Below are 12,292 nucleotides of genomic sequence, written 5' to 3'. Positions count from 1 at the left end.
TCACCATGGTATTGTCACTTTTTACTCAAAGGTAATGCGATCAAATCTGTAATATAGACAAACAATTTGTTTACTACCATAATTCACATCAAGTAGCCTAATGATCATTTTTCCAAAATGGATCTATAGCAGATATAGTTTCATTGTCTAGTGCACCACTATTAGTTGGGGTTAAGATAGTTCATATTGTCAGTGTGCTGCAGAAACCTGTGTGTGTGTGTGTGTGTGTGTGTGTGTGTGTGTGTGGTTGTGCAGTAGTCGTGCTCTGTGATGCTGCAATGTGTGTGGACCTGCGTCAAGAGGAACGAGGAGGAGAGGCGAGAGGCACGGAGAGAGAGAGGGAGGGAAGGATGGAGGGAGGAGGGAAGTGAGGATGAGTCACCGAGTCGGACGAGTGCAGACGCTCCCTCATGACCAAATAATAAATATTTTGGTCCTGAGCAGGAAATGAGTACTAGTTAACTGGATAAGAAGACAAACCAACCCCCTGTTACACAACACTACAGATGTATTCAGAGTTCGTAGTATTCAACGAACTGAACAAACAAATCATTCTCATCTTTTTTTTTTTTTAAAGATTTATTTGTTGACAACGCACCAAACAAGTACACTTGTCATTTTTTTTATACAAAGTGTAAAATACAATAACAGGAGAAAGAAAAAAAAAAAAGGAAAAGAGAAAAAGAAAATAAACAAAAATAAAACACACCCTCCCCCCACCCCGTCCTGAGAATGGTACAGTGATCAACATCATTCGCAACACCAAGTCCTTTAAGGATATGTTAAAGAGATTCATTCAGCCAGTGTTTTTGTGATGGTGAGTTTTCTGATTTCCAGTTTATAAGAATATTTTTTTTCCCAGCGGTGCCGGCAAGTAAAACAAAATATATCTTATGGTGAGTTACGTTAAGCATATCGGCATCTCCCAATAGCCAAATCCTGGGGTCACATGGTATTTCAGACTCTGTGATATCTGAAACAGTGGATATAACGAACTTCCAAAAATCTATCATTCTACATACTAACCCAGCTGAGTGAATCGGACAGTATTCAAGACTAACTAAACCCCAGACCAATGTTGTGGGTTTGCTGCCCTCTAATGGTTAAAAGCATGCAATTACTTATTTACTTACTTATTTATTACTATTTGCTATTGGCTATTGGCTATTGGCCATCTGCCATCTGCTATTGGCTGATGGCATGATGAATCGCAGTGTGCTGATTGAGTGTCACTTAAAGCCCCTGGCAAGGCAATTCCGTGATTTTTCTTGTCTTGAATGCTTATAAAAACTGTATGAAAAATATGAAAATTCAATTATACTCCGATCGTTCAAAAAAATCGATTTAACCGTTTGGCATTTTTCTGATACTTGATGTAAAGTGGGCGGAGTTATCTCAGGAGGTAGCCGACCAGATTGCCTGTTTTTGAGCTCTGTTTTATAATAGTTGTGAACGTTTTTTTTTTTTACTCATATTTGGAGGGATACTTAATGTGATCAGCTGTGATATTATATAAAAAAAATAATATTTGAGACTAGGTTTCCAGGGGCTTTAATGACAACAATGAATGAATGAACAAGTTGGAGAATTAGCCAGGAAGGCAGATCATTTTAAGCTTGGTCTGACACCGTAAAGTTTGTTATTTAAAAACAACAATAAAATTAATGAATATTAAAAAATCTAATTACAAACGGCGTGCATTGAAAACAATATTGGGGGGAAGCCACAAGACGTAGACAGCAGGTAAAGGGCTGCAACTGACATCTGTGTTCTCCGTTCAAATAAACGCTTGATGAATCGACATTGTAGGGCTGGGCGATAATTCAATATTATCGTTTATCGTCTTTCAGTGGAATCATATCGTGATGATATGAAGATATTTTGATATCGTGACACATTTCTGCTGTCTGAATTGATGATGACAAGCAAATTTTACTTAAAAACTCTCATAAAATGAGGTTTGGTAGGAATATTATTTGAATATTTCTGTTTTGTTTGACATCACACCTAACATTACCATTCGGTTCAATGAGATGAACATTAATTTGATTAATTTTCTGAATTTACCAGACTGTTCTAGCTGTTCTATTATTTGCCTTTACCCACTCAGTCATTACATCCACATTACTGATGATTATTTATCAAAAATCTCATTGTGTAAATATTTTGTAAAAGCACCAATAGTCATCCCTGGCGCAATATTGGTGCAATATCGATATCGAGGTATTTGGTAAAAAATATTGAGATATTTGATTTTGTCCATATCTCCAAGCCCTACTTACAACTGAACATTTAGCCCACTTTGTAGAAAATACCGAGATATATATTGTGTATCGCCATTCAGCCTAAAAATACAGAGATAAGATTTTTGGTCCATATCGCCCAGCCCTATATCGATATTGAGAAAAATCTTTATGATTATCATGATATTGATTTCAACCATATCGCCCAGCCCTATGGTAACATGAATCGAAGCCGACGCTGCACTTTGTTTCCTCTCCACCCGACGGAAGGAAGGAAGGAAGGAAGTGTTCGCTTACGACCGAAAAATGAAACCGCAACACGAAGCAGCGGAGAGTCAAACCTCCTCCTGTGTCCTTTAAACCAGCTGTGGATGTGTGAGTAATAACAAGTAGCTTCACCTCCTCTCCTCTCCTCTCCTCTCCTCCCTCCCTCCTTCCTCCTCCTCCCTCGCTACAACCTCCCTTTTTTATGAATGAAATTGAAACAGCAGCAGCCCACGCCCTACTACGTACACACACACACACACACACACACACACACACACACACACACACACACACACACACACATGGTGATGTAAGCAGTCAGAGCCCATCCCCCACCGATGCGGGAAAAACCTCACGATCAGAAAGACAGAGGAGTCCTCCATCTTTCCCATATGTCTCCCTCTCTCCACCCCACCCCTCTCTGTCTCTCTCTCTCTCTCTCTCTCTCTCACACACACACACACACACACACACACTATATCTCTCTTTCAATCTCCCTCTCTTCAGATACCCCTCCATCTCTCTCTCTCTTTCCCTCCATCCACCTCTCATCCTATCAGGAGGAGGCAGACGGGGAGAGAGAGAGTGGGGCGAGCGAGCGAGCGAGCGAGGTGTGACGCCAAACATCACCTCTTCCCCCTCTCCTCTCATCCTCCTCCTCTTCCTCCTTCCCTCCCTCCGTTCTCTCTCTTCACGAGCCAGAGGATGAATAATCCATGTAGGGGAGGGAGGGAGAGAGAGAGAGAGAGAAAGAGTGGGAGAGAGAAAGAGAGAGGGAGGGAGGGAGGGAGGGAGGAGACCAACGCAGCATCAGCATCATCAGTTGCGACGAACACGCAGAAAGAGAGGATGAAAGAGAGAGAGGGCTGGATGCAGATACATAATTCAGGCGGCATGCATTCAGATGCTAAATCTTCCGTCTCTCTTTTCCCTATTGAGCTCAGTTAGACCGGAGCTGGCTAATTGCTGGACTGTAACTGGCTGGAAAAGACAGAAAAAGAGAAGTCATATCTCTGTGAAATATACCATGCTTTTACTTTCTGTTGAACCCACGTTTGCTGGAGCAGGCTATTTGCTGGAGTGCAACTGACTTAGAAGAGAAAAGAAAGAGAGAAAAAGCCAGAGGAAAAGAAAAAAATTATGATTTGTATTTCTGTGAATGGTGGAGACAGCATGCATCTGGACTCTACTCTCTGCTGATCCGTATTGGAGCAGAACTGACTAATCTCTGGAATGCAACTGGACTAGATAGAGAGGCTTCATGGATTGTGTCATCGGATTGCACTGGACTAATTGCTGGATCAGTGGCTGATTGACTTCTGTCGTTTGTATAATTAGTCTGACCAGTCTGGCTGACAGGGACATTTCCCATTGGATTTCAATGCAGCTGGGGACGGACTATCGTCTGGGTTACAATCCTCCTCTTTAGAAGATCTATCCTACCTCTTTCTATCCATCCTACCACTTAGAAAACCTATACTACTCCTCCACATGGGGCGTTTCAGATGCTGGGAGCTGGCTAATATCTGGATTACAAGCTCTTGTTTTAATTAAGAACTGCATCTGCCTTGCCTTACTGCCCTAGTTATTCCCCACTGCAGTTTGACATATTGGGGACCAGACTATCTTCTGGAATACAAGACTATATCCTCCTCCTGGGACCTGACTGACCTCTGGGCTACAAGTCCCCAACCGTCTGGCATGTTCTGCTTCTGCCTGCAGAGTTCCCTGCTGAAGCTCCAGGCCCTGGAGGTGGAGGGGTGCTCGTCGCTGGGTCCGTCCCCAGAGGAGAGCCCCCCTGCCCTGGGCAGCAAGGAGCAGAGGAGCCCCTGTGGCCCGGGAGAGCCCGGAGGGAAGGAGGGGAAGACGCTGGCTCTCTGCCACAGCTTCCCCGCGGACGAAAACAACCCGCCAGGTACCGGGACTTCTGCTTTACACCTCTTACATCACCATCCACCTTTCTCTACCTCTATTTCTCTCTGTCATCTTTTCATCGCTTCTCTCTCTGTCTCTCTCTCTCTCTGTCTTTCTTTGTCCCAACAATCCCCATCTTTCTGTCTTTCTCTGTCGCTCTCACGCTACAGATTTTTTCTTGTAACATCAACTATTTGGTGGACATTTTTTCTCATGCATGTGAAGAGGCGCACATATGAGCTTTGGTCCTATTTCTTGGAGTTTGTGATGCACTTCTGTCTGTCTCTTCTTTTTGTGTACCATGTGTTTTCTGTAAAGGACTTAGTAAAGGTGATAAACGTTTCTTTTTTTATTTTTTATCAGGTTTACCAATTTTATCCAAAGTGCCTTACCATGAATAAGCACACATGCATACATTTTAAGCATGGGCGTCCCTGGTGGGAATCGAATCCCTAACCCTCACTCTCTTTACATATTATCTCTCTCAAACTCTTTCCATTTTGTCAGTCTTTCCTCCAATCCCCAGTCTGGCTGTTCTCTATACTCTCTGTCTTCCTACCTTTCTTTCCACCTGTCTTTATCTACCTCCCTCCATTGCTTTCACCCTCTTATCTTCTACTATCGTTTCCCTGCCTCTGTCACAGCTCCTGTATCACGCAAACAGAGATGTGTGACTCATGCTCCACTGCTGAACTGCCTCCGAGACACACCCACCAACACAGCCTGAAACTTTAAAGTGTTAAAGCTGCAATAATGCAACATTTTTCACATTAAAAATAACAACAAATACACAGGATATGTTCTACATGATCAGTCAGTGTCTGTCTGTCTGTGATGGCTTTTCAGTGGCCAGTAGTGAGCTGGTTTTGGCTATCAAACTGAGGCTAGCAGCCACAGCACAGGGAAGTCAAAGCATCAACTGTAGACCTTTTTCCACAGCTGACGTACTTCCGCAGGTTATAGATCGGTTCTCACCATTACCAGCAATGTTATGAAGCCAAATTTCTGTCCTCTCCAATCACCTCAGTATAGATTATAACACAATACATCTGTTGCCACTGACAGATCTTTCTCTTTCTGTCTGACGACTGCAGAACTGTAAAAAAGTGATTTGATCGAGGGTCACAAAATGCTAACAACACAGAAATTACTGTTATTTCCCCAGTTGGAGTCATTCCTATGTTCCCAGGGTTCTATGTTCCCCATATTTATCTGGCACATAATGGGAACATGACAAAGGGGTCCTATGTTCCCCAGCTCTATATAGCACATAATGGGAACCTGAAAAAGACGTTCCCCAGCTCTGTATTCGCTTAATATGGTTAGATAGGGTTAGGGTTTAGGGTTAGGTTGGTTGTGGTTAGGTTGGTTGTGTGTAGATGTTTACCCAGAGCTCTGACCACAACTGTTTCACAGAACAGAGGGGCTTTTTATCAGAGCTATCCAGGTTAGGCACTGGCCATCCACTGTAAATAGATGGTTAAGGTTAAACATAGGACCCTGGGAACATAGATACGCTCCCCCTCAGTTAGCCGTTTAGCATTTTGTGACCCTCGATCTAATCTCTTCTTCATAGTGCTGCGGTCCTCTGATGCCAATCCCCTCGTCGGTTTTTCTTATTTAACCATGATGGTCTAAATGCTTCAGATTCAGAGGCTTTTCCACCCTGAATTCCACCCTGACATGGCATGAAAATGGTCAAATTTAAAGATCAAGAATATTTCTAAACCAAAAACATCTGTAAATATTGGTAGTGACTTTCAAAAACCCATAGCGGTCAAACCGTTCAGACTCACTTCAATTTCTATTTTTGTGGTTTTGTCAATGCAGGAAAAATGCACACATCAGAGAAATTTGAGGACTGAAAATTTGAGGATTGAATGTAACATGAGTTGAGTATTTTTGGTAAAGGAACTACAGTGTTCTTATTTAGTTTACATACATATATATAGTATACAAATATAGTGTAATAATGAATAATGTATGTATGTAATATAACAACCATCATGGTATTTGAGGAGAAGCAGCACCGGCCTTTCTGTGGAGTGAGTTTATTTTGCACAGCAGGCCACCAGCCATGCTCTGTGTGTGTGTGTGGTGTGTGTGTGTGTGTGTGTGTGTGGTGTGTGTGTGGTGTGTGTGTGTGGTGTGTTTGGCACTCCACCGGGGGCTGCCTCGTTGTTTCCCCACGCCTGCTGCTATTTATAGAACAGAGTGTAGAAGCGAAACACACACACACACACACACACACACACACACACACACACACACACCGCTCTCTCAAAGATGCACATGAACTCAGGCACGTGAGACACACTCCACTGCCTTTCAATCCCTCAATCTCTCTCTCTCTCTCTCTCTCTCTCTCTCTCTCTATTATTCCCTAAATTTGGGCATTTTTTTAAATCATTTTTTCCCTTTATGGTTAATAATATACTCGATGATGTATCATCGATGCAGATGCAGTAACGACACACACACACACACACACACACACACACACGGTCGCAAACTAATGAGAACTACTGGGGAAAAAAAGGAAAGTTTGTCAAATGGAACAGAACAAAACTGGACAGAACAGGTTACACAAACACAAACACTCTTCTCTCTCACATGCCATTACGTTGTGTGTGTGTGAGTGTGTGTGTGTGAGTTTGTGTAACCTGTTCTGTCCAGTTTTGTTCTGTTCCATTTGACAAACTTTCCTTTTTTTCCCCAGTAGTTCTCATTAGTTTGCGACCGTGTGTGTGTGTGTGTGTGTGTGTGTGTGTGTGTGTGTGTGTCGCTACTGCATCTGCACCCATTAAAGTGGATGAGTCAGAAAGCAGAGGATGGTGTGACTGAAGTAAAGAAAGAGAGAGAGAGTGTAGTTTTACAGTCGTCACTGTGATTCACTCAGGGTTTTATAACTTTGTTTTTTAACCTTGGTTCTTCTGACCGTCACTAACACATCATGGAGGAAACCAGGACAACAAAGCTGTGATTTCCACTTAAAACTTAAAAGTTTCTGTGTCTTTTAGGCTAAACTAGAGACCCAACATATGATACAGCGCACTAGTATACTATAATAGGTCTTGTAAAGCACAATTTATACTTCTGTGTTGAAGTGTCACCGTATTAGTGTATTCGGGCAACGCAAGAAGTGTGACTGGTAGTTAAAACAATATGGAGCAGATGGAAGAGAGACGAGCTGAGGAGGATCACCGATACGTTCATCTGTACGACAGATCATCTCCCAATTATAAAGAGACACCAAATATCACTGAATTTGTGACAAGAAATATCCAGAACCTGAGCTTCAGAGGATATAACATCAGGCTATCCAATTCCGGACAGCATATGACCAAAAAATCACAATCATATACCAATATATTTCATCCTGTACTGTTTTCGCTAAAGTTTCTCTTAAATTAACAATCCTCCATCTGTCTTTTTTTAAAGTTTAATATCGCTTTTATCTTAACTTGTAATTGATTTTCTTCCAGTCCCTGCAAATGGATGATAGCGCAGCTATTTTTGAGATTCAAAATTCGTATCCAATTCCGGACACTTACTTTCGTCCGTGTCGGTGTATTCATATACTTGATATTAACCCTTTATTAACCCTTCCTGTACCTTCACCATGTCACAGATACTTGTAAGAAGTGCAGGCTCTGTACTCAAGGCTCTTATTTTTCCATTTATCAGCCAATACCGATTCTCTACATGAAGTAACTGTCGCCCAAAGTGGGATTTAAGGCTTCCCGCTTCATGTTCGTGACTAAGTTCGTAACTTAGTGTTTTATATGCTTAAATGTGTAAAGATATTTATTAAATTTGATACAGCCTCTGAAATGTGTATGAATTTACGTCACTTAGCTTTCGGTTGGGAACTCCGTATAAAAATGCCAGTAAACACCGGAATGTCCGCTGATAGTGAAGACAACATGGAGGAGATGGAAGAGAGACGAGCTGAGGAGGATCACCAATACATTCATCTGTACAACAGATCATCTCCCAATTACAAAGACACCAGATGTCACTGAATTTGTGGCGAGAAATATCCAGAACCTGAGCTTCACAGAGTGTAAACCACAGAACTTGGATGGACAGAACAGTCCTTCCACTGTTTGTCGTGCTAATTTGGCTAGCACAGCATAAAATGGCAGTTATGGAATTTTTAAGTGTTAGTTGCTATGGTGACGGCACAAGTCTGGACTGAGCAGATGAGTCTGTTAGCAAACCGTCTCAGCAAACTCAACTGGAAGCTAACGTTAGCGACGAGGCTAACGTAGCTTTATCACAGACTGGACTTCTCTCTCTAGCTCTTCTAGTCAACATTAGCATGTTAGCAATCCATGGCAGCAAGGAGACAGAGAAGCTGCTTTGGTTCTTGCTGTAAAACCTCTCAGCTCAGTGACTTGCTGCGAGTCGCTTTATACAGAAGCTAGTCCAACGGGTCACAGCAAGATGGCCGCCGCTCCGACCGTCCAGGAACGCTTGTCACTACCCGATCTGAGTCACTACCTGATCTGAGTGTAAACGGTTTACAGCACAGACCCCCCTTTAAATTTCGGCCATTAGCTCTGTCACTACCACAGATTAATGTGTATCTTCACTTGGAAATACAAATGTAATCGTCTCGCACTTGAATAGCATTAAGGTTGATGCGAACTCACTAGCCAGCTATATAGCTTTTATGTTGCCATGGCCATTTTATATTAATCGCTAATGTTACCGAGTTGGCTAGTTAACTGATGTAGCAAACAAACCCATCATGTTTCACATCACATCAGCCAAAAGTGGTGATAAATATAATTCCATAATTGGATACTACTTTGTTTCCAATCATATATGTTCACCAAAGCTAGCTAGCTAGCTTACAAAAATAGCCTAAATTGGCTGTGATAAAATGTTGTAAAATGGCGCATGCGCGACATCTACGATTGATTTAAATGGGAATCTTCCATGTTAACAAAGTATGACGCTGCCATCTAGTGGTTCGGTGGTGTAGACGACAATTCGCCGCAGAAATATAACTTGGCCTTAAGAGTCACTAACACCACTAAACTTTAAAGTAATTACCTGCAACTTTTTCATATAAATAAATGTCTGTTCTGCTGCTATCTGACTAACACAACAGTGATCCAACCCATATTTCCACTGTCTGTTCTAAACAGCCGGTGTCTGGTAGCTCTTTCCTGGGAAAAATCCTCTGCTGCACACGAAGTGATGCGATTTATGTTTCCGAAGAATTTCATACCTCTGTGTTTTTTTGTTTTTTGTCTCCACAGAGCTGCTGACAGTCCTGACCAGACCGCCACAGTCGCCCAAAAACCAGTCGCCCAAGCACCAGCCCCTGACCCCGATCCAGCCGGGCCAGCAGCAGCCGGACGGAGGAACGCCGCCCAGCCCGCACCACTCGCCCTACTCCCCCCAGAGGAGCAGCCCGGGAGAGGGAGGAGGAGGAGGAGGAGGAGGAGAGGGAGGAGACAGGGACCGAGGAGGAGGAGGGGGAGGAGGCGGTGCTCTCCTCCAGCTCCTGGCGGGCGGACACAGCCCCCTCCCCTCCCCCCGCTGCTCCAGCCTCAGCCACAGTCTGAGGTTCAACTCCGACCCCGACACCGCACCGTCCCCGCCCTGCAGCCAGCAGTACATGCTGTGAGTCTGTCTGTCTGTCTGTGAGTCTGTCTGTCTGTCTGTCTCCCTGTCTGTCTGTCTGTCTGTCTGTCTGTGAGTCTGTCTGTCTGTGAGTCTGTCTGTCTGTCTGTCTGTCTGTCTGTCTGTCTGTCTGTCTGTGAGTCTGTCTGTCTGTCTGTCTCCCTGTCTGTCTGTCTGTCTGTCTGTCTGTGAGTCTGTCTGCCTGTGAGTCTGTCTGTCTGTCTGTCTGTCTGTCTGTCTGTCTGTCTGTCTGTCTGCCTCTCAGTCTGTCTCTGTCTCTGTCTGTCTCTGTCTGTCTCTCTGTCTATGGCTACATTCCAACATGATCTCATAAAAAGTCGTGAAATGAGCACAAACTCTGAAACACAGATTTACCTGCTGTGGACAGGAATTATGAGAAAATGACGTTCCTCCACCATGAACTGGATTCTGTGACAAAAACATGAACTGGACATTTTCAGCTAAAGGCTGACTAACAGGTTCAGTTTGGGAAACTAAAACAGCTTGGTTAAGGTCTGGGTTCAGGCTCCGGTTAGACGACTAAAACAACTCGGTTAACGTTTGGGTTCAGGACTAAAACAACTCGGTTAAGGTCTGGGTTCAGGTTCCGGTTAGACCACTGAAACAACTCGGTTAAGGTCTGGGTTCAGGTTCCAGTTAGACCACTAAAACGACCTGGTTAAGGTCTGGGTTCAGGTTCTGTACCTTCACTTCTCCTTCGTTTCCAACACATTTCAGTTACAGTTTGTGCCGTTGAGATTTGACTGAATCAAGGCGTCAAGTCGTCTATTTGTCTCTCTGTCCATCGTTGTGTCTCATTATCCTTCACGCTTACTCTGCTCAGCCAAGCTGCTGATGTAAGATTTACTTATTGTCATGGCAACGCTGAAAAATTCCAATTTAAGTACGTTTAAATACAAGTCACGTGTAGTGCCTCTGGATCTGGTTTTGTAGCTCATATCCATGTGCTTCAGATGGGAATTTTAAAAAAAAACATGTGACTGCGTGAAGCTTTTTGCTGTTCACACTTGTTAAAAAACTTGAGATGTGAGTCACATGTGAGAGGAAAAAAAAAATCTCACTTTCAGCTGCAGTGTGAACGGAGGCAGCAGTGTGTTAGTTTAACTTTCTGTCCGTGTCTGTCTTCCTTCATCCATCACCACTTTGTATAAAGCAGCTCGTACTTAAAGATTGACCAGGCAAAATGTCTTGATTTGTCTTCTCAGCCTAAATAAAGTGTGTCTGAAAAGCCGCTTTTCCACCGCATGGTACCGGCTCGACTCGACTCGACTCTACTCGCCTTTTTTGGTTTTCCATTGGGCAAGTACCAGGTACCAGGCACCATATTACCTGGTACCTGGTACTTTTTTTGGTAGCACCTCCGTCGAGGTTCCAAGCGAGCTGAGGCGGTACCAAAAGGTGACGTGAAAACACTGCAGACTACTGATTGGTCAGAGAGAATTGTCATCATTGTGTGACATATATGCTAACGTTAGCTACCAGGTTAGCTTACCCTCTTGTGTCACCTTTGAGCAGCCAGAGAGCAGTCTGCTGTCTCGCTGCCTTCAGCCTCTTCTGAAATAAAATCTGTCTCCTTGTTGTGAATAACAGCCACATACCGAGAATCAAGAACACCTTCCCTTCCATTGCTGCTGTGTGTGTCGCATTGAAGATGACGTCACGGCAGTTTCATGTGGCGTCACGGCGTCGCTATGACGACCAATTGTGGGGGAGGAGGCACATTGAGGGGGTTCTATCTGCAGTGGAAAACCAAGTGGTACTACCAAAAGCGAGTCGAGGCGAGGCGAGGCGAGTTGAGCCGGTACCATGCGGTGGAAAAGCGGCATAACAGAGCAGAGCGTCCGGTCCCCACTTGTTCTCAGCAGTTACCTCCTGCTGCCACTTGGGGGCGCCACAGCACCAAGCTGCCCAGAGCAGCTTTACAACCAGACAGAGGAAAAGCCTCTCTCTCTCTCTCTGTTTGACCCCTATCTGTCTGTTGCATTAGTGCGGCCTTATATAATCCCGTCCTTCCTCGTCCCTCCTTATTTGTTTCTGACCTACAGCCTGAAGCTGAGGGTCACAGTGTGTGTGACCCAGTTTCATCACGTCCTCGCTGCTGTCTGGAGAGAGAGAGAAAGAAAGGAGAGAAGCAGGCAGAAAATCTCTTTATTTCCGATCATGTATTTGTTTATCCTCATGTAATCTTCTCCCTTTCTTATATATTT

The 12,292-nt window shown here is 43.8% G+C and overlaps 1 protein-coding gene across 1 annotated transcript in view; it reads left to right on the top strand.

Moving 5' to 3' along the window:
- Positions 1 to 4,211: 4,211 nt before the first annotated feature.
- The window catches only part of LOC139640440 (protein FAM13C-like), a gene marked incomplete at its 3' end in the record, with an annotated part of 13,004 nt that continues 4,923 nt past the window's right edge, over positions 4,212 to 12,292 (top strand). Inside the window, exons 1-2 of the mRNA XM_071514636.1 lie at positions 4,212 to 4,425; positions 9,698 to 10,064. Of these exons, the coding sequence (XP_071370737.1) occupies positions 4,212 to 4,425; positions 9,698 to 10,064 (581 nt within the window). The remainder of the gene's footprint in view (positions 4,426 to 9,697; positions 10,065 to 12,292) is intronic.

This window comes from Centroberyx affinis, unplaced genomic scaffold (genome assembly GCF_046629955.1).
Source record: "Centroberyx affinis isolate AG114_WGS23_722 - 3 ecotype Tasmania unplaced genomic scaffold, CSIRO-AGI_Caff_v1 ptg009460l_1, whole genome shotgun sequence".
NCBI lineage: Eukaryota > Metazoa > Chordata > Actinopteri > Beryciformes > Berycidae > Centroberyx > Centroberyx affinis.
Note: the sequence above shows the minus strand (reverse complement) of the source record. Positions and strands in the feature narration are given on the sequence as shown.